The 24,481-nt window shown below is 37.3% G+C and overlaps 1 protein-coding gene across 1 annotated transcript in view; it reads right to left on the reverse strand.

Moving 5' to 3' along the window:
* The window catches only part of LOC127619558 (gamma-aminobutyric acid type B receptor subunit 2-like), a 300,286-nt gene that overhangs the window by 120,269 nt on the left and 155,536 nt on the right, over nt 1-24,481 (reverse strand). Inside the window, exon 3 of the mRNA XM_052092421.1 lies at nt 6,185-6,355. Coding sequence (XP_051948381.1) covers nt 6,185-6,355 — 171 coding nt within the window. The remainder of the gene's footprint in view (nt 1-6,184; nt 6,356-24,481) is intronic.

Raw genomic sequence — 24,481 nt, forward strand, 5'->3', positions numbered from 1 at the left:
AGAACTTTCAAGCACTGACAAGTCATATTATTATTACACAAGTAATATGACATCATATAGATAAAATAAGTATATGGAATTTGGACATTTTACAAATATCTAAAATGTAGTTACAATTGTATAATGAAATACTATTTCACATACCAAAAGATGTTATATTTAATTTAGCTACATATTTTCATACAATGTATGTCTATATGCATGTATCGTGAACCCCCCAGGTGTCCCAGTTTGAGACTTTCAAAATCTAGTCACCCTATAGACAACATCAGTTGATCTTATTAAAAATAAGATTTGAAATATTGTAAGTATTATTTACAAACTGTACATTTGTCCAGCTATACATATGACCCAAGTTGCAAAAATGCCTGTTTTCCCCACTCTATATGTATCACTTTATATATGTAAAAACTAAAACTAAAAAATAAATCTAAACTATAAAATATTTAAAAACTAAAACTAACAAAGAACTAACAAACAAAATGAAAACTAAACTAAATTGGTGTGAAATGTTTTAAATGAAACAGAAATAAAAACGATATTAAAAATGTAAAACTATTATAACCTTGGATTGCACTGTAGTGCTAAGATTCCCCCATGTCCAGAAGCAGCCTTTAAACTGAAACAGACGTGGTCAGGCACAAAGCAAAACACAATGGCTCATCACATGCACACACACACACACACGAATGCTGATGCGCACAGATACTGCTGCCCATGATGTCCGTTTCGTAACAGGACATTTGGATGACTTGTTCTAAGATCATCTCCTTGGGGAATGCAATTAGCTCGGCTTCCTAACTGTTTAATCACTGATCAAACAAGCAGAAGCTTCATTACACGCACACACTCATGCAACCACATGTACATGTATTCCTGAATAGAGACCCATTACTAAATCTACTGGAGTGTGTCCAATTGGTCAGTAATGGAGCACCTTGGTGTAAAAGAGGACAGTACAGAAGAGAAACCATATGGTGACCTGCTCTAAATTCTCTCTTGATTTTCACACATTTCGAAAGAAAGAGAAGGTGAAAGAGATGAAGCCTTCGATGAAAGTGTTAACACAAACCAAAATAAACATTTGCATTTACTCTTTGGAATTACCTGATTTTGTATAATGTATGTATAAATGTGTCATTACATCTTGTTTGATCTTCATCTAAGTTACAATAATGAACAAACAAAATCAATTTTAAATAACAATGCACACGTTATTGTATTGTTCTGTACATATTTAATATATCATTCAAACATTCACAGTGTAGGTTGGAAAAAGTATGTGAACCCTTAGGTTAATGACACCAACAAAAGCTAATTAGAGTCAGGAGTAAGCACACCTGGCATCCAATTAATGTAATGAGATTGGAGGTGTGGGTTAGAGCTACTTTGGTTAATGAAACACACTCAAAAAGTTTGCCATTCACATCAAGCATCTGCTGTTGTGGACAATGCCTCACAAAAAAAGAAATCTCAGAAGACCTATGATCAAGAATTGGTAATTTGCACAAAGCTAGTAAGGGTTACAAAGTTATCTTGAAGACCTTAGATTTTCATCTGTCCACAGTTAGACAAATCATCTAAAAATTGAGACAATTTAGTACTGTAGGTACTCTCCATAGAAGTGGCCGTCCAATTTATATAAAAAAAAATGCCAAGTTTTCTTTTGACTGATGAGGCAAATTAATTGTTGAATCAGACTTTTTATCAAACTTAAATCTAATTTAGTTTTTTTGCTACTGAAGTTTAAATGAGAGACGCTATCTAAACATCTGTCTCAATGTTTGCAAGTCAGGCAGAATGTTAGTCACCATTCATTTTCAGTGCATCTTTTTTAAATAGGGCTAAAATTCTTCCTAACATCTACTTTTTTATTTCATGGAAGAAAGTAATGCATTTGGAACTTTTAGAATATTTTAGAACAACAAGAGGGTGAGTTAATGGTGACAGAATATAGATTTGTTTGGGTGAACTGTCCTTTTAAAGGGCAAATCAAAAGTATATTAAAATCATCACAATATTTGCTGTGTCGATTTATTTTATATCACCGGCAAAATAATTTATAATATATAGGGAATATTAAATAAATATAGCCCAGGCCTAGGTATTATGTGGGAAGAATTCCAATAAAGCAATTAGATCTAGGAGCTTCTGCCTTTGAAATGGATATTATTAACACCAGCAATCATAGGCAACTGAAGCCTCCAAGAAATGGCCAGGGACATTCAGGTTCTTAGGTTGTACGCTTCCTAATTTCTGTGACACAACAGATGCACCTCCTCCTGAAATGTCACATCACACAATGAGGGCAAGCTACACTGCGGTACAGCACTGCCGAGGGCGAGAGAGTATGACACCAATATACACATACTATTCAGACTTTCAGTGCCCTCCCCAGGCAGGCTGATGGGATCAGGTTCTTCCTCTGTGCTGTTTAACTTCATCCGGAGGCAAAGATAAAGGGATTTATACCTTCATCAACTCGTTACCAATCCCCCCTCCAACCCCCTTTATCCCCCATCCCCCAAAGCCTATAGCACAATGCTGTTCACTCAGTTTGGTACAGAGAGTGAGCTTACAAAAGCTTTTTCTTTTTTGTTTTTTTTTATAGTCAAATCAGATTTTCAGTCTTGAATACTAACTGTTGGATAGTAACAAATTGACTCTGCAAAAAAAATAAAATAAATAACCATCTCAATACATATCTTTTGTATAAACATACATAAAAGGAGAGGAATTTACATAAGAAGCTAAATTGCATAAGGTATTAAAGGGCTAGTTATCTCCAAAATGAAAATGTAGTCATTTACTCACCCACATGTTGTTCCAAACCCATTATGAGGCCAATGTAAAGAATGTTGACAGTGCACCTCCCCATGAAATGAAAGTGAATAGTTACTGAGGCTGTCAGTACCTAACATTCTGCCTAACATCTCTTTGTGTTCAACAGATGAAAGAAAATCATACAGGTTTTTGCAGTGAATCATTAAAAGACGACTGAGATCTTGGCAAATACGTAAAGGAAAATGTACATTCAGATGATTTTTTCTCAAAATAAACTTAGACAGGGTGAACAGGATCTTGTCTGAAGGGGTTTATTTTGCAATAAAAACCGTCTGACTGTACATTATCCTGCTTATTACATGGCTACTAACCAAATAACCAAATAAATGGATATAAAATATTAATTTGCATTGAAATCATGTTATTATGTGAGACAAAAACAAATCGCTGAACAGCTGCATTCTACCTCCGGTTTGTGTCCGAGTTCTGTTGGTGTTTATTTTGTAAAATTACCATCTGATTGCTCATTATTCAGCTTACTACAAGACTACTTGCCAAATAAATAAGTAAATGTACATAAAATATTGATTTGATTTGAAATTACTTTATTATGTGAGAAGAAAGAAATTACTGAACAGCTGATCTGCATCTCTGGTTTGCTTTGAGTTCTGTTGGTGTTTATTCTGCAAAAATGTCTGGCTGCTCATTATCCAGCTCACTACAAGGCTACTTGTCAAATAAATAAATAAATGGACATAAACAATTGATATGACTTGAAATTATTGTATTGCTTACTTGTAGAGATTGCAGAGTGATTCAGAAGTAGGAAAGATGACTTGCAATACCCGTCTGATATGTCTTAATTCCCGGACGTGTTGTTTTATCAGACCGCTAGATGGCAACATTGACCAATGAGAACCAAGTATTCCAGAGACCCATGTAATATATTGGAGTAAACAGATACAGGAAAAAGTAGTTCTCTTTAGCTATAATCATTGTCATCTGTGGTACAGTGCAACACTTTTCTATAAGCAACCAAAAACAGTAGTGTTAACTGTATAGATCTAAAACAAACAGGTTGTCATGGCTACGTGAATCTGTAATGACGATCTTAGCTTTAGATGTATTGCCTGAGGAATTATTTGAACTCTGACAGCATGCGGTTACTATGGAGCAGTTGTGTGAGAAAGGCACGCTAATATCGTTTCGCCCCAGGGGGGTTTCAACTACATATCCCACCGGAGGAAGGAATTTCCAGAAGCTTACAATAAACATTCAAACACAACACAATCCATAATATTTTTATGTATTCATGTCTCATCCAATCCAGCTAAATTCTTTAAACTGTCATGCACTGAATTCACTGAATTCTACTAGAGAATCTGGCTATTCTATTATTATAGCTTATTTTAATTATGGCTATTATTACTATTATATCTATTCACTTGAAATACAAATAAGAGGAAAAAATACACAAACAAATATATGACTTGTGTTTCTTAGTACCATTGTTTCTCTAAACCATTAAGGTGGCATGTGAAGCTGGTTATGTAAAACAAAATAACATTTCACTCATCAATACTTTATTTCACCAATGATAAGGGCTAAAATCAGAAAACAGAGGGATTTCACAAGAAAAAGCACAGAAAACATAATATCTGTGATCTACAAGTATTATATTAACATTTGAGGTTGAGGTTTAATGACTCAATGTCAACACTATATAAGCTTTTGTGTAAAGGTATTATATATAAAGGTATAAAGCATTATTGAAACATGTTTTCCTGATTTACTCTCCTAAAGAAAAATGGGTAACACTTTATTTTACAGTGTCCGTATTACACATATTACATGGTACTGATATAATTACTAAAGTAATAACAATAACAAGCACAAGCAGCTCTACAAAATAATTACACAGCAAATACATGTAGTTGATTAGTATTAATCAGTAATTACCTATGTAAATTCACAGTAACATGAACACTGTAAAATAATGTTTGACCTAAATTGTTTGACTTAAATCCTATTTTCATTTAAATGCTGGCACTTATGAAGAAAAAGTTGGGCTAAAAGAACAGTCTCAACATGTCTTTCTCTGGATCTGTTTTGAACACAAACAACAACACTTTCAGCTTCAAATTGACTAAATACTAAAACATCTTTGATAAATTAACAGTCTGATGAGTAATATAAGTTCAGTCATAACAACTTCCTGAAACATTTAGCATGTTTATGTGGGTATGACATATTGATAGGATTTTGGTCTTCCTGGATTAGATATGCTATGTTGCTGCTGCTACTACTACTACTGCAGAGCAATTACGGAGACTTGCTATTGCTAGAACATACACAGAAATACTGAGTCAGCATGTGGACATGCGGCTGCTGACACAAGACATTCTGCATCAACCATGTATGACAAGCTGCTGCCCAATTAGACAAACAAAATCCCCCAATAAAGCATTGAAGCTGCAAAAATGCATAACACATAACACAACCCCCAAACAAGAAGTTCCACCGCCAAGACTTGTGTACTAATGCTGCTCCAAAGAAATGTATGCTACCAAGTTGTGCCTTGGCCTGCTTGGCCGAACGGCATAATGCTAATGATCTAAATCTCTGTGTGCCTAAGCCAGTTGACCAAATGGCTTTAAGGACTCGTGACCTGACTCATAATGTGTACCCGGACCTGGAAAGCCCAGAGCATATTTAACTAGTGACTTCGCCGAGCTATGTGAGGATTTATTCAAACTAATGACCTAAGATAGCGATGTATGCTAGTGCCTGATTCTGCTACGGCTTACCTTGATAAAGATGCGTTTCTATGTGTCATGGCCAAAAGCAGACCTTACTGTGCAAGCTGGTATAAGAAAGAGCCCCAGCAACAACCTGATCAAATAGCATTTTCAGAGAAATCTCTTGCAGCGTGGCTTACTGGCTTACTTGCAAACTGAGAAAATTTACATTTTAGGCACAGAGAGTGTATGAAAGTTGATTGGCTAACCAATTACACATAAAAATGCATCCAAAACCGTAGGCAGCTGACTTGCTGCCAAATCAGTTAATGGCTTAACAGGCAGTGATTTTGAACGAATGGAACTCTCAATGAAACTGGTCACAGAACAGTTTAAAAAGCACCTTATTTTCATCCTACATCCGAATACAGCCTCCGCAGGCAGCAATTTTCACTTTTGGACGCAGCACATGTGAGTCGATTATCTTGACATGTCACATGTGAGCAAGCTGACTGGCTAAAAGATAACAAGTTAAAAAGAACCAATCAGCTTGCGCCATTCAGAGTTTCATGTCTGAACTCAATCATTTGGTCTTACTTAGCTGTCCAAGGCAGGTCTGTGCCCTAATTTTGAAGTATTTTTTTCCCCTTGACATACAGTACCTCAGAAAACCGCTGAACATCCTGAGTCAGGGTTCCCACTCTGCTCCAGTTGTAATAGTTGAGAAACTTCACAACAGCAGGGTTCACAGCATTGTCTGAAGGGACTGTCCTGAAGAAGTTTGGATACTTTTTCCTGTCTGCCAGCACAGGGGTTGTGGCCGCAAAAGAAAGCTGAAAAAAAAAGGTAGAGGAGGCTTATGTTAGATAAGGACTGGTCACATATGAGACACAAATCTGCATGATTATGCTTTGTGTGATGATTTTAATTCATATATTAGAAGCAACATTATCAGGAGGAAAATATTTACCACTTGAAGAGAAAATGTTATGTTCAATATGGCAACTATATGATGTGCATGAGTATTAGCTGGACCACACACACACACACATATCCACATTTTTTACAACAAATGTCTAGCACAATGTGTTAAAAGTATTAAATATCATGTACAGAAAAAAAATACACATTCAAAAATATGTAGAAAAAAATTTAATAAAAATCAGATGCTAATGTACTCAAATCATGCACATGTAGATAATGTAAAGTCATATTATGTGCAAATTAAATGCAGTAGTTTGTCAGTATATGATAAATTATGTCACCATGGCATAATTAAACTGAGATAAAAGAGTGTGCTCACATTAAACTTTGGGCTGTTTTGCCAAGCATGCTGGATAGAGCACAATTGGTCGGCCCGTAGCCAGTGTGCCAGGACTCCAGGAGTCTAGATTGTAGGTGTGAATGAATCAACACAGTAACACATCTCTATAAAAAAGACAGCACTCACACCTTTGGAGAGTGCCCATGGTGACAGAAGCAGTTAACGTTGGCACCGCTGATGGTTGACCTCAGCAAATCAGCTTGTGAATTTATGAACAGACTCAGAACCGAAAATTTTAAAGGACACCGAAAACCCATAGCCTATGCAATGGTGCTCTGACTGAAATGTAATCATTATTCACTAATAAAATTCTCCTCCATTGAGCTGTTAACTCAAGAGTCAGTGAGAGGAATTTGAGAAAATTGTCAGTCAGATACATGAACAAATCATTTTTTTGAGCAGGTTCTTTTTTTTTAACCAGTTCAACGGACTGAAAGATAAATCATTTCTTGACTTCAATTTGGGTCTGTTTAATCTGTTCAAGCAATCATATGATTTCAGGGGATTTAAAATAAAGTATATGAGTCATGTGGACTCATGGAGCAGGCATGGTCACTATGAAATGTTGTTGTAAGGAAAAGGGAATGGGATGTGCATGCATAAACAATGACATCATTTTCTTATTTGGGTGAACTGTCCCTTTAAGTGTATGTTCTCCATCTTGTTCAGCGAGTGAATTGAGCTTTGCTCTGCCTCAAATAACAAAAGGTCCTTTAAAACAAAAACTCCTCCATGTACTGTTGAGATTTTACATGTTAAGCATGTTTATGTATTTTCAGGCTTTGAAAAGGGAAGGTTTAAATGAGGCTTCACACATTTGAAGAGTTTTTTTTGCTCAAAACATGCCCTCTTTCATGTTGTCAAACACCAAGTGGAGCATCTTAAGCCTCAACTGGAGCAAAAAAAAGCCCTAAACATCATGGTATGATTTTTATGCCAGTGCTCCTACAGTAGATTAACAAATGTTCCTCTGGTTATAATACATCCTGAGGGTTGTAGTCTCTTAGAGATAAACATATGGAAATGCTTTGAATTCAAATAGAAAAAGCTGTCTTATACTTGTTAAGGCACACTATTTGCTTACAGTCATAAAATGTCTGCCTGGCTGCGTGGCTGCACATTTAATTTGACAAAATCTTCAGTGCGTGGCAAAAAAATCTAAACTGAATAGCTGGTAATGTAATCTTTCAAAAGCGGAATGTTGATGTTTTTATGAAAACATACATGGCTGGGTTGTTGAATTTGCAGGTGTGTTCAATGAATTTAAGCAGCTGTGAACAGCACAATAGAGGCCAAGGAAACACCTCAATAGAAAAATGTGATTAGTTCTATGCAATTCCAGTCTACATCAGCGTTTCTATTGAAAATGAAACTGGAATTGGTTTCTTTGCTTGGGATTAGATCAACTAAATTAATTTAGCTGTGAATAGAATTGGAGGTGTGAAATGGAATTGACTTTTGCTCTGGGGTGTGCAGTGGCCGTGACCCCCTGACCTCTGGAAAGCTGTGGGAACAGTGTCTCATATAGACTCATTTGTAGCCCCTCTGGTAAATGAAAGTGGTGATGTAGTCACAGGATGACAGTGATAAAGGGTGTGCTGTTCGTGTCTCTAAAGAAAGATGGGCCATGCCAAAGAGAACAGGTTCTGAATGTAGCTGAATTATTGTAGCTCTAATATCTAATATAAGCAGGAAACTTAGCAAGCTGCCTATAAAGCATTTAAAGGCATCATAAATGTAAAGGCTGTTCCAAAAGCTAGGCATCTTATTTGACATTTTGCTAAGCCCCCCCATCCTAGTTTCCATTGCTCGCTCTGACAAGCTTTGCAGAACATTAGAATCAATGGAAGTGTGCCGTGAATGGAGTGTTTTTTGGCTTAATATTCTGTAAATCAGAATTGAGGCAAACGATTATCACAGTCACTTGAAAAGAGAAAAGTGTAATTTAATGGCAATTACACACCTGATAACATTAGTGTAAGTGAACAGCACTGCTCATAACGTCTCATACTCTCACTATGATGCTGTGAATCCTTTATTTATTATCGCCATTGCTATGCCTGAATCAACACTTAAATGAATTAATGTTTAAGTGAACGGCGCGTTTGTGTGTCAACGCAAACAGTTGAACTCCGAGTCCAAGTGTCACTGAGCCGCACCAAGGAGGTCAACCAGCGCCTGTCCTGAAGAGAAGTGCTCTGATGCACATGCTGAGGCCCACGCCAAACTCCCATGAGTTTCACTTTAAGCGATCGTGCAATGGCAAATGTTCCTGGTTCATACACACTTTGTTAATGACACGCAGTGAAAAAGAGGAGGAGACACACGCTTACTCTGAGATTTCGTTTGATCATTTTTATCACTCCACAGAAATAAAGGTTTTGTTTCATGACAAATAAGGGCTTGTGGGTTTAATCAGAGCATTAAAGTAATGTATGAAAGTGTAAAAATAAGGAAATAAATGTCTTAAATTGCAAAATATAATAAATATATAATATAAATATAATACATATATAATAAAATATAATATAAATATAATAAAACAATATTTATTTATTTGATTTATTTGAAGTAAAATATGTAAAAATTACATCTTAAGGTGTTTGAAGCACATATGCAGAAAAAAGCAGACCTTAAAAATATGACAATTTATTTGAAAATTAATCGTTAAAGCTCTTAACGAGATAATTAATCACCACAGCCCAAAAACAGAATATTAATCATCATAATCGCAATTATTTGTTTGACAATTAATCGTCAGTCACATTTCATAATCGCGACAGCTCTAGTGACACTGAAGAATATATTGATAAGGTAAACATACACAAACACACACACAAATCTATGCTTAAATAATAATCTCCGACATATACCATTTTGTGTACACAACACAAGATTACTCTAATAGAGACATTCATTAAGATGAAGATCACAGACCAAATTACCTTGAAAATAACTTAATTTGACAAATGTTTACACATTTACCTCAGCTAAAATGCCTTAAAAAGATAAGCAAGCTGAATTTTTTTTGCAGAGAAAAAGAAAAAAAACCAAATTATTCTTTCCCTCATCTCAGAATGGCACACTAGTGTGTACACACCATGACAGCCAGAGAACATGCGAATAACAACAGTCTTACATTTCAGTGAATTCTATTAAACCCTGTTAAAACATTTAGACCTGTGAATATTTAGACAACGACAGACAGATTTGAAAAAAGGCTTACTTCCACTGTTATATTATAAAGGAAATGTGTGAAGCTACGCTATAGCTCACAGTAGAGTGCGGACATAATCAGACAACCTGCTCCATGTTAAACAGTAAGGAGGGCCAATATGACAACCATTTTTCCTTTTAACATGGATATGGCCATATGAAAGGGGATTGGAAAAGATTGAAGTAATCTAATATAATGATTTTATTTCCTCTAGGAGAGATATTGATTTCAATCAACATAGGGTTAATTGCTGTGGAGGAGAAGATAAGACATTAAGATTCCTGATAATGGCAGAGATTATTAGTTTGTGATTCTCTTTAAACAAGTGTGCTTTAACTCAGAGACAGACACTATCTAGATTGGTTGAGTTTTTGCCTTCAGTCCTGCATCAATGAAACCCGTTTCATCACCTGAAAGTACCTCGTTTCATGACAGTGTTTGTCACACCTGTTGAACATATGAAACCCAATTGTACAATCGGTTAAAGGGATAGTGAATTTCGGTCAGTTCCTCACACAAAGCTATTGTATGGCTTTAAGATGTAATCAAGCACTCTAGTCATATGAACTACAATACTGTAATGGTACTTCTGTATTTATCTGCAAAAAATAAATATCATATGCTTATTGTTTTCAAACAGGCAAAAAGTGACATGTTTCCAGCGACAAATAATTTCTCTGTCCACACTGAACATGAAACTGCTGTGCAACACAACTAGAGGTCTGCAACCCGACCTGGTGGGACTCGAGAACCCGAGAGGTTTCGGGCCGTGTTGGGGTCAGTTTTTCAAGAAGGACTTCGGGTTCGGGTCAGGTTAGTAATTAATAAAACAGGCCTACCGAACTCGTTTCACACACGCAATCTCACTCAAAGATGCATGAATGGACGAGTTAGGGGTCGTTCACACCAAATGCGTTTATTGCACTTGTCTGATCTGTTTTCCCATTATATTCCTATGTAAGCACATGCTAGACGAATGTCTTTGACTGTTGCGCCATGTCTCGTTGTTTCTCTAGTGTCTCGCGCAGGACCGGCACTGTTTAATCCGTGTCATGTTAAAATAACTTCACATTTTCAAAACACATGTCAAAACACCTGCGCTCTGTTTCATTCTTTGCACTGCATCTAGATTGTTTTTAACGCAGATGTCACAACGATTCAATGTTCTGAACAAGTTCAGGCAGTAAAGAGGGTTGTATTGTTTATATTATCCCAGATAGTTCTGCACCAAGTGAAGTTTCAGCATATAAATGGTAAGTCAATGCTTTTTTCCCGTTCTGCTCTAGTGTACTGAGGGGCTGCCATGCCTTGATAAAACTGTATGTTTCAAATACTGTTATGAATATTGCCTATATGCATACATAAAATATAACCTATTGCAACAGCAAAGAAACAATAAAGAAAGTGAGCGATTTCGGGTTTGTGCTTGTAATGTGACGGTATCGTTCGGACCGTGTAGGGTCCGGTCACACGTCTCGGGTACGGGTCGGGTTCAGGATTCATTTTAAGGCACGTGCAGACATCTAAACACAGCACAAACACAGTCAATTATAAGATATTTGATGTTTAATAAACTGTACATTTATGAGTAGTGCTGATAGTGATGTAACAAAATGCATTAAGATGCATTTCTGGTGATCCGATGTGGTCAGTGCTAAATACAGGTGTAAACGGGGTGAAAAATGTTCATATCACAAAACCACATACGGAGGTAGTCAAAAAGTGGGTGGAGCTACCCAGCACGATGCCACAGAAATATATACTTAGAGATCGGCAAAATGTCCTGACATCATGCTCTTAGATTGTCGTGGTTGTGGCTGGTAAGAACAAAAACTCAAATTTTCATGGAAGAGGTTTTTTTTCTCTTGTCACTTTAATTGTTTATTGTATCATGCCTGTTATAACATGGTGTTATCCTGTAAAACTGAATACTGAAGTACCTCAAATTAATGCAGTGCAAAATTTTCAATCACAATGCTCATTCCTCCCTTTCTCAAATGAGAGATTGGAGTGTTTAGAAGCATTACAATTTGTTCTTGTGCAGCAAATTAGCTGATTTATCAGTGTAATCCTGCTTTCACTTCAACGGCCAACTCCAGAAAAAGAGGCAGCAACACTGCCATGTCGTGCCATGTCGTGCCATGTTACTCCGTCGCTCAGCTCAATTAAGTTTTTGTTGTTCAAAACACACAGATTAGTGCTGCCAATTAAGGATTTTTTATCATGCTAGTGCCACTAAATCCAAATGCACCTACGGGACTCTCTGAGCATTAAAGGGTCTCTTGGAGGTTGCTCTAATCTTTGTTTTGTTGAGACTAGCCTACACGCTGAATGCTCAATCCACACAGGGGAGCAGTCAGAGCACAATGCACTGAGATACAAATCTTTTTTTTTTTTTGTGAGAAAGGCTGCTGTAGCATCTTGCTGATAAAAAAAAAAAAAAAAAACTATTTTAGGATAATAAATCTTCATATTCACAAACAACTGATGAGTCACAGATACAATCTAGTCCCACAGCAGTTCTTAAAGGTGAATTGTGTCATTTTTGTGCCACTAGTGTCACAAAATTAAATGCTAAATTATGACAGATTTTCCCATACAAGGCCCCAGTTTCCCATTAGCTGCTCAAACAGATAGTCCCACCCAAAACTCACGCCATTGTTTGAACCACTGTTGCTGTGTCATGCTGGCTGGGATAAACAAACAAACAAAGTTTTGATTGTTTTAAACAGTGTAACTGAGCCACAGTGTTTATACATTTCAGGGGAATCAATCTACGAATAGCTTACTTAGAGTCTCTGCATTTTAAGCAGGGATAGTGGAAAGTATTTCGTAAGTAAGGCAGATTGAAAAAAGTAATGACCTCTAATGAATTAGATTTCCTCCACTTCCTGTCAAGTCACAAGATCAGTGTGATCATTCAGTTTCTCAACAAGGCAGAATAAGAAAGATTTAGGCTTTCTTCTTTCCTCACTAGGGTTGCCACCTATGTCTGATAAAAAACCTGGACAAATCAATGACCCGGCCACCGCTTTGCTCACAAGTGAAAATGTCCATTAGACTCAGAAGACACAATTGGTCGTTGTGCAGTAAGATTGTGCATAGTCGTGAATATTTTAAACATCTCAAGTATTCTCACTTATCTTAACTTATAGCTTACCTGGTTGCTTAGATACTGTGCTTGTGCTTGCTTTTGCTTTGCTAAAGAAATAAGTAGAGGGATGACATTAGATTTGCATTTACCATACCTTAGCCACATCTATAGCCACTTTTATTTAGTATGTCTCAATCAGACATTGGAATAACAAATCAAAATCATACATAAATGGGCCTTAGCTTACCTAGTCTTCCATCTATACTTGGCGTTTCCCTTTGCTGCAGCTATCAGTGGTTTCTGTTCTTCAATGAATGTCTTGAATTCAGTGCATGACAATTTGAAATTCAATCTGACCTGAAGCTCAGACTTCACCATTGCAACTAACAGTCTGTTTCTTTTATCGGACCAAACATCCTCCATATGACTGAACACTCTTTCTGCATAGGCATTACTGACTGGTATGGAAAAAACAAAAGCAACTACTTTCAACAGCTCAGTGGATTCAGTTGCCTTGCTAAAAAATTATTTGTTTTAGCATGGTCATCCAAAGCAGTTTTGCCTTCATGTTTAACCAGAATTTTAACTGAGCATACGGAGCAGGTAGCATAAAGTGGGTCGCCTGGTGTTGGCTTTAGCCATGTGGAGTAATTGTCATTTTTCAACCAGTCATTATTAAAGTATGTCGAATGTTTCATTTTCTTTTTACTGGCCTGTCCGTCTTTGTGAACACACTGTCATCTTCGTCTTCCGTCTCGCCACCCATGTTAACGCTAACGAACGACGTTGACGTACAATCTTCTTTTCACACTGCTTCTCAAATTGCCACCTGTAGTAACTGGCTAGCTGCCAAGAAGACAGACGCGCTAGATGACGTAGCCTACGTCACGTCACACGTCCCAGAGCCAATGATAGCGGATTCTACACACAAGAGACACGGACCACTCTGTGCACAACGCATAGGCTATTTCAAGTGGAGAGAAAATAGATAGTTGAATATACATATTCACGTAGCCTTTCGAAAACCGGGACATTTAGTGTCCCGGGAGAGTGGATAAATTTCCCGGGACAGGTTATTAAAAAGAAGGACAATCCCGGTAAAACCGGGACAGGTGGCAACACTATTCCTCACAGATTCCCTCGCAGGGGAGACCAGCATTTCCAGGTGGTATCAAGCCTTGAAACTCTTATTTAAAATGCAAGGTCTCCATTGAACTGTGATCACCAGTCTCTTAAAGGTGCGCTCTGCAGGTGCATATGGATGTGGTCAAATACGCATGTCCCCACATTGTATCTGAGGTGTAAACACAAACCTGTCCTGAATGTATCAAGGACATAGCGAAGCACCAACCCTCACCTGTCAATCATCAATTTGGCAGTTACATGTGGATTTAAAAGGATATAACTATCTGATCTGAACCTTTTAAAAAGCGCTTTAAATAAAACACGCACAAGTTCTTAACGAAACATTGTGTCTGTATCAACATGCAGGGACACAGATGAGAAGCACACACATCTGAAGCTCAGGTTTTAGGTATTCCACTAAAATAACAGATAATTCTGTTCGAAATGTTGCGTTTGTGCTTGCATAAATTTTCAACTGCATCTGGGAGAAAAATTGCGCTATTTTATTACTAAATTACTACTTTTTTGTGTGCTTTCTTTAACATTTAAGACTTTTTTGCTGTTGTTTTGCTATCATTCAGTAACACACTGACATTATGATTGATGTGTGTCGTCATGAAATTAAAGACCCTCCCCTTGAAATCGAACACAAGTGGTCACAAAAGATGCATTTAAGGGAACAGGTATAAACAGCGATGTGTCTCTCCTGACCACATGTGATCAGGTCACCCGAGACGCATCTTAATACCAGGTGTAAATATGGTCATACTCACATGATGCATTTATGCACATTTAGAGAACAACAAAAAAAAAAACACACACACATACATATGCTATTCCAACGGGATCAAATTACATTTTATAATACAGATAGTTCTTTTGAAGTCAATGTAAAATGACAAGAAATGTACATCAGACCACTCAAACAAACAGAGGGATGAATTCACTAAAAATTAATTGAGTCATGAAAAAGCGCAGTTTATTTACACACTATGCTAGTTTAGTGACTGATTCACTAAAGCAATTATGCAGATCAGGTAACGGTGTAAATCTTGCTACAAAATATGCACTAAATGCAATTTGAACAGTGTAATTCCGATCTTGCGGGCCAGTTCTGAGCGCTATACAGCATGATGAGGATGCAGCACACCACCTTAATCTGGCTCACTCTGCATCACTAAACTACTGTGATCCACACATGCCGAAAGTGTGCTTGACAACACTGCGCATCTGGATATATAACTTGGCATATATCCAGATGTGCAGTGTTGTCAAGCACACTTTCGGCATGTGTGGATCACAGTAGTTTAGTGATGCAGAGTGAGCCAGATTAAGGTGGTGTGCTCAAATGACCATTCTATAATTAGAATGGTCATTTGATTATGCCATGTTCAATAGAAAATGTACACAAACACTTCTTTACAATAAATCTCAGGTTACTCCCTGCTTTCCTCACACTGTAATAGCACAATGTTCATTGAGCTGGGCAAATAGCACATAGAGTTAAATCAGTGTAATTTGCAGTGTAATGAGTGACTCTGGTGGCTTATAACTTTCATTTTTATTTACTTCTTGTTCCAGCATCTTTTCAGATCTGCACCTATGCCAAAACACAAACATAAATAAACACAAAATTCTTAAGGGTGGTGGCAGCAGGTGAGCTCCCATTCGTCTCCTAATCCCTCACTCACCTTTCCTCTCCTCCCACATTGTCCCTTCTTCCTGTTGCTTGTGCCACTACAGAGTTTTAATTGCCACCCCTCGCCAGTGGCAAGGCCATGCCGACAACCCGTGTCTTCTCTCCATCAATCTCCCAATGCCAGTGTTAATTAAAACTACACAGAAGAGCCACAGCCTGTCACACCTCTCAGATCCACAGCCCAGGGATTGGAAGGTCACAGTGCTCACCTAATAAGTCTAATAAAGGAGACCAGGGATTTTTAGTCCAGATGACATTGAGACTGTAGGGGTGAATACACTGCAAAAAATAATGTTCTAACTCATTGTTCTATTTTTGTTTTCTGTAAACAATACACAAAATCTTTTTTTTTGTTTTCTATTCTGGAAAAGCAAATTCTTGAGAAGCAAAACTACATTAAAGCTTGTTTTCAGAGAAATCAGTAAATTTGTATTGCCATTATTTGAAATGTAATAGTTTAATTTTATTGTATCAACTTTTGTATCAACGACGTTTCCAAAAATGTCTTAACAGAGATAATTATTGACATACAGTAAGAACTCTCTCTCTCTCTCTCTCTCTCTCTCTCTCTCTCTATATATATATATATATATATATATACACTCACCTAAAGGATTATTAGGAACTCCTGTTCAATTTCTCATTAATGCAATTATCTAATCAACCAATCACATGGCAGTTGCTTCAATGCATTTAGGGGCGTGGTCCTGGTCAAGACAATCTCCTGAACTCCAAACTGAATGTCAGAATGGGAAAGAAAGGTGATTTAAGCAATTTTGAGCGTGGCATGGTTGTTGGTGCCAGACGGGCCGGTCTGAGTATTTCACAATCTGCTCAGTTACTGGGATTTTCACGCACAACCATTTCTAGGGTTCACAAAGAAATGTTAAGAATGGTGTGAAAAGGGAAAAATATCCAGTATGCGGCAGTCCTGTGGGCGAAAAATGCCTTGTTGATGCTAGAGGTCAGGGGAGACTGATTCAAGCTGATAGAAGAGCAACTTTGCCTGAAATAACCACTCGTTACAACCAAGGTATGCAGAAAAGCATTTGTGAAGCCACAACACGCACAACCTTGAGGCGGATGGGCTACAACAGCAGAAGACCCCACCGGGTACCACTCATCTCCACTACAAATAGGAAAAAGAGGCTACAATTTGCAAGAGCTCACCAAAATTTGACAGTTGAAGACTGGAAAAATGTTGCCTGGTCTGATGAGTCTCGATTTCTGTTGAGACATTCAGATGGTAGAGTCAGAATTTCGCGTAAACAGAATGAGAACATGGATCCATCATGCCTTGTTACCACTGTGCAGGCTGGTGGTGGTGGTGTAATGGTGTGGGGGATGTTTTTTTGGCACACTTTAGGCCCCTTAGTGCCAATTGGGCATCGTTTAAATGCCACGGCCTACCTGAGCATTGTTTCTGACCATGTCCATCCCTTTATGGCCACCATGTACCCATCCTCTGATGGCTACTTCCAGCAGGATAATGCACCATGTCACAAAGCTCGAATCATTTCAAACTGGTTTCTTGAACATGACAATGAGTTCACTGTACTAAAATGGCCCCCACAGTCACCAGATCTCAACCCAATAGAGCATCTTTGGGATGTGGTGGAACGGGAGCTTCGTGCCCTTGATGTGCATCCCATCAACTGCAAGATGCTATCCTATCAATATGGGCCAACATTTCTAAAGAATGCTTTCAGCACCTTGTTGAATCAATGCCACGTAGAATTAAGGCAGTTCTGAAGGCAAAAGGGGGTCAAACACAGTATTAGTATGGTGTTCCTAATAATCCTTTAGGTGAGTGTATATATATATATAATGTAGATAGCATAGCTCAGATCATTTTGAATTTGGTGAGAAAAGAGGAGTTGAAATATTTGATTTTGATTTCAAACTTTGGGATCTGGGCCAATCAGAGAACAAATTGACACATTATTGAGATGTCTTCTGAAACTCTAGAGAAGACATTTGTGAGATTATTGGAGTCTTTTTCCAGCAAAAGTCTCAATTAAATGACATTGAATTCTTGGAGGAACAATTGAGATGTTAAAGAGACCTCACTTGTGATTTTCCTTTGCTTTTGATATGCATGTGAAAGAGAACAAGTGAGTGTGATTGACATTACAAAGGGATTATTTGGAAGAAAAAGGAATGGAGGGCCAGAAAATCAGGCATTTCGCATTCTGGGAGCACACCCTACTGTAACTGAGTTCTAGTGTAGCCGACTCTCTTGATACTTGGGCTGCCTGAGTCAGTAGACAGCATTTCATTCTCATTAAGGTTTTCTAGCCAATTCAAGTGGCCTTGAAATATGAACATTGCACAATATTGTTTTCAGCAATGCTGCCATTGAATGAGCTTAGCTTTTCTGCTCTTGCAAACATATAAACTGAAAGATTAACGAATGAAACAGAGATTGAAATGGAATCATGTTGATAATGGAACCGTGTTTTCCCATTTATATTTAATGGTAAATATAGTTTTGTTCAGTGCATCCCTCCAAAAATACACATTGCTAACAATCTTAAGTGTAGCAAGACAACATAATACCCCAATTTACTGTTTAAGTGGGAAATACTGTGCTTGTCAAGTGATTTCATGAGGTATTTAAAGGTGCAGTAAGTAATTTTAAGTCTTTGTTTACTGGCCAATTCATTAGCAGTAAAAACTGTTAGTGAAATAAAAAGTGAGTAGAATCTGGCTAATCATGTGATCTCAACCCTGTGTCAAAAGTATTATTCACTTTGTTTTTTATAGTGGAAAATGTTACATCGTGCAGCCTGACAAATTTGAATAAACCAAACTGTTTTTTTCTGGTTATGACAAAATGTAGTTTAGTGAAGTTTATTAGAAACAGGGCCCTATTTTAAGAGCACTAGCATTAAGAGCAGCTCAAACACGCAAAGTTAATAGGCATGGCCAGGAACCTTTGGTATTTTCATGCAAGCATGCGCTAAGTATAGGCACAAATGGGTTTGGCGAAATTGCACGCACAAAGCGCTAATGGGCTGGGTTAAGTGCAATTTAATTCTGAGGTTCTTCTCCTTCAACGTCTGTGTCCTATTATAAAGTATAGTCCATTCACTGTCAAGCACTAGTGATATAAACAAAGACAGCACATTCATAAGAAGTTGGTAGTGTAAACAGACTGAATGCAATGAATTAGTAGAGTTGAAAAAATTGAGAATGTAAATATTATTAATCATTTTCATCTACTGACACACAAATCATGGCTATTAACAGTGATTATATCATAATGCACTTCACTTCTACCAGTCAATTTAAATTTTGAAAAAATACATACATTTATTGAAACAAACAAATTTAACCAAAAATATGTGGTCAAAAAAGCATACCAAATACAAACATTTTACTCTCTTCAACTTCTTCCACTGGCCTCTTTTGAAGACTTAAAAATCACACTACAAGCACAGGTGGAAAAATACCAATACAAATTAGACCATAAAAACAATTGTACATTATAAACATATTAAAAATAATTGAAAAATAAATCAAATGCAGGAACTGATTTTGGACTTTGCGCTGAGTTAAGATCCATGGTGGTATTGAAATGCCTTAGCACAATGACCCATTTCTCTGGAAAATAGCAAATTGCTCTTTGTGTCAATTCATTATAATACACCCACAGTTAGTTTGCATACAGCCATAGATAGCGCATACACTCTCACCCACAGCCATTTAAGCTTTGTTCTAGTACGAAAATTGCGTTTAGAATTAGCGCTCTCACGAAAATTGGATAAGACATTGCGTGTGATCTTAGCTCTGCGCATTGAGCACTCACAAAAATAGAGCCCACCTTTTATAGACATAAAAGGTTACAGATTTTTAGCTAAATAAGCAAAAATTGTCAACAGCTAAAGAAAAACAACAATTTAGAGTGTGATGATGCATACTAATAGCCATATACTAGAAGGTAAAACATGAGGGTTGGTGTTTGGATACCTTATGAAAAATAAACCAATAAGAGCAGGATGTACAGTACTGTGCAAAGGTTTAGGCACTTGTGAAAAATGTTGCATAGTGAGGATGTCTTCAAAATTAATGGCTTAAATAGTTTTCATTTATCACTTAATGTCATACAAAGTCCAGTAAACATAAAAAAGCAAAATCAATATTTGGTGTGACCACCTTTGCATTTAAAACATATAGCACCAAATCTCCTAGGTACACCTGGACACAGTTTTTCTTGGTTGTTGGCAGACAAGATGTTTCAAGCTTCTTGGAGAATTCGCCACAGTTCTTTTATCTATTTAGGCTGTCTCAATTGCTTCTGTCTCTTTATGTAATCTCAGACTGTCATGATGTTCAGTGGGGGGATCTGTGGGGGCCATGACATCTGTTACAGGGCTCCCTGTTCTTTTATTCTAATAATTTCTATTTGCAAAAGTAATGTTTGGGAGTCTAACATTTATATTTCTTATTGACACACAGCTCAAGATATAAATAACCATCTTAAGACAAATGCTTTTGCGTAATACTTTTGCTCAGTACTGTATCTCCAGGGAAGAACTAGCAACAAGTAAACTGGATCTCAAGGTCAAAGGAGGTCTAATTAGTGAATGGGAATTTTTTAAGTTGACATCTATAGGGAGACTCAGGTCCTGACCTTCTGACTAACCGGAAGGTAGAGACACAGTCCTCCACACCATTGCCTGGCTCGCAACCAATCATTTTTCTTCAGAGCTGAGCTCATTCATTGGTCATTCAACCAATGTGGTACGATGAAACTGAAAGTCCGGGAAAGTGTTTTGGTGCGTCTTTGTGTCGGTACAACAAGGCGCAGTTCCTTAGCTGACCGCAGGCTTCTGGTGGGAATGTATCTCTGCAGAAATTATTTTAGGTATGCTGGACCAGACCCAGTGTTCTGTATGCCAGCATCGTAGCTTTGAATTTGATACGTGCATCAACTGGCAGTCAGTGAAGAGAGACAAGGAGTGGTGTAACTGTGTTATTAGGACAAGGTTATTTGTCACAAATGTCAGTTTGGTGCAAGTTTTCACATTTTTATTGAGGCAAGCCGTTATATGTGTTTTATTCAATTTGTTTATTAAAATATTTGTCATCCACAACAATTGTTTTAGAATTTTGACATTTTTTGCTATTTTTTGAAAAGTTTTGTTTCATAAATGTTGTACTGTTTAGATTCATATGCCCTGCTATTATGCTCAATTAACTAAATTCATCAAGCACTTTGATAGGAACACCTGTACCCCTAATTATTCATGCAATTATCTAATCAGCCAATCGTGTAGCAACAGTGATATGCATAAAATCATGCAGGTATGGGTCAGGAACTTCAGTTAATGTTCACATTAGCTATCAGAATGGGGGGAAATGTTATCTCAGTGATTTCGACTGTGGCATGATTGTTGGTGCTAGACGGACTGGTTTAAGCATTTCTGTAACTGCTGATCTCCTGGGATTTTTATGAACAACAGTCTCTAGAATATACTTATAATGGTGCCAAAAACAAAATACATCCAGTGAGTGGCAGTACTGCAGATGTAAATGCCTTATTGATGAGAGTGGTCAATGGAGAATTGCCAGACTGGTTCAAACTGACAGAAAGTCAACGGTAACTAAGATAACACTGTACAATTGTAGTGAGCAGAATAGCATCTCAGAATGCACAACACATCAAACCTTGAAGCAGATGGGTTTCAATGGCAGAAGGCCACATCAGGCACTTCATTAGGGCCATAGTGTGTTCCTTATAAAGTGCTTGGTGAGTGTATATAACCCTAACCATAACCCTATATTTTTTACTGAGCAATAAATGTGAAAAAGTTCAACTTACCCTAAGAATTATTTTTTAGAGTAAAAAGTTTTACAAATAGCCCCAGTCTCCCCTATATAAAACATTTATCACTTCACTTGTTAGCGTGTTTATTGACCCAATCCTTATCACAGGACTCAGTAAGATTAATGGATTTTAAATGGTAACTTTGGGATTTTCTCAAGGGAAGCAAGACTTCAGTGGGACATCAATAACACATGATTAGAGGGGTAGCCCAAGGACACTGTGTTTTTTAATGACCCGATATTCCTTTTCTATTCCAATATTTACCATAATGAGGGCAGGTGGCTTTCAAAGACATCTTCACACAAACACATATAGACAAAAAAACACAAAATCATCACAGGCAAAGAGGATAAATCCCCTTTACGTCATTACCGATCTGATATTCATGGTGAGGATATTCACACTGGGAAAGAGGTTTAATCAGCCACCAAAGATCATGAAGTCTAAACAAAGGATGCTCTTGATATTCAGTATTCAAGAGAAGTATTTGGCACTCTGCATGATAGCTCTGCACACTTACACATACACACCCAGCTCATTAAATCATAATATACACCCAAGGCAGGGTAAGACTTCAATTGTATTCGGGGTCAAAACCCAAGAGATGCTTTTGTGTAATATAAATCTTGGGTAATATAAAGCTTTATTAACTGTTATTCCAGAACTCTGTCATCTATAAAATGCTGTTCTTGTAGGTTAACTGTAACGTAATGGTTGCATATCTAGGATGCTCACACAAAGGGTACATACAACTTAGCCAAATACATTTAAACTACATTTTTCAAAATTCCTGACATTTAATGATAGAAAACTTTCCCTGTCTTAGGTCAGTTAGGATCACTACTTTATTTTAATAATCTGAAATGTCAGAATAATAGTATATTATAATAATAGATAATTATTTATTTCAGCTTTTATTATTTCATCACATTCCCAGTGGGTCAGAGGTTTACATACACTTTGTTAGTATTTGGTAGCATTGCCTTTAAATTGTTTAACTTGGGCCAAGCATAACTTGGCATAACTTCCACAAGCTTCTCACAATAAGTTGATGGAATTTTGGCCCATTCATCCAGACAGAACTGGTGTAACCGAGTCAGGTTTGTAGGCCTCCTTGCTCACACATGCTTTTTCAGTTCTGCCCACACATTTTCTATCGGATTGAGGTCAGGGCTTTGTGATGGCCACTCAAATACCTTGACTTTGTTGTCCTTCAGCCATTTTGCCACATCTTTGCAGGTATGCTTGGGGTCATTGCCATTTGGAAGACACATTTGCGACCAAGCTTTAACTTCCTGGCTAATGTCTATACTTAGTGTATGTAAACTTCTGACCCACTGGAATTGTGATTATAGTCAATTAAAAGTGAAATCTGACTGTAAACAACTGTTGAAAAAATTACTAGTAAAAAAATTGCCACCATTACTAGTATCATACACAAAGTAGATATCTGTGGAGTGGTTAAAAATAGTTTTTATGACTTCAACCTAAGTGTATGTAAACTTCTGACTTCTACTGTATGTACTCCGGACTCATTGTGCTGTGGTGTTCATTTGGTAAATATGAGTTTGAATCATACTGGCAACATTCTGGATTGCTTGCTGTCTCACATATCGGCCACATTCACAGAGCAGCAGAATATGGTTGTCAATCCTGTTTTGTGTGTTTAATACGGTTACATTCACAGACAAGTCGGTTATTTATGAGACAACCACATTTTACAACCGAACTGACACCCGGCAAACCTGTGCTGTGTGAAAAGAACCGTCTGTCATGTCATATAATGTGAAAGCTATGCTGCACTGTATATGTGCATGTCTCGTGTTAATCATGAGAGGTTTCATGACTCAAAGAGATGGAGATATGAGCTTCATGTCCTCCGAAGATCCAACCACTCTTTCACCGAAGCTGCTTGCCGTGCGACAGATACTGCGCTCTGCACTCGGTTAAGAGCAATCAAAGCCACTGTTGGTTAATTATGATCTGATAGATTAACTTGCGCCTCACTTAAACTTGTTTATTTAATAACGCAGCATCAATTGTGATAAAACATGCTGGTGATATGGGCGTCGCCATCTTTGATATTTACTTTAGTCTCTGTCACTATGGTTACAGATGTTAGAATACAGGTTTGACTTCGGTTGTTCGTTCATACAGAAACTTTTTAAGCCGCAACTATAAGATGTTAAATTAATTGTCAATCCCAAATACTGACTGTGTGAATGTAACCTTTATATCAGAAACTTTATTTTGTCTTTATTTAACCATTTTACCTTAGTCCATATAACAAAATATAATAAAATGTGTTTCTGGGTCAGACTAACTCAAAATGGTGGAGCAGGTCACAAATCATCCACATGGCCTTAAGTGATCCCACTTAATGCTGTCCTTGCAATTGTAGTGTCAGTCACTTTGGATGAAAAATGTCTGCTAAATTGGTAGTAACAAACTAAGTAACTGACATGAAACTGATTGGTTGGACAATGAGTGTGTGTGTGCTATTGAGTGCATCCATTACATGAATAATCAATCATTCAACTCTGCTCAGAACCTCTTGTCATGACCAGAAAATGTTTATTTAATGAGCAACCAAAACATAATTACTCCCACATTTGGAGGTCATTGAAGCCTGCACTTGTTGACACCTTTTGGTTTGACATTCTATAG

The sequence above is a fragment of the Xyrauchen texanus genome, chromosome 26 (genome assembly GCF_025860055.1).
Source record: "Xyrauchen texanus isolate HMW12.3.18 chromosome 26, RBS_HiC_50CHRs, whole genome shotgun sequence".
NCBI classification, from domain to species: domain Eukaryota; kingdom Metazoa; phylum Chordata; class Actinopteri; order Cypriniformes; family Catostomidae; genus Xyrauchen; species Xyrauchen texanus.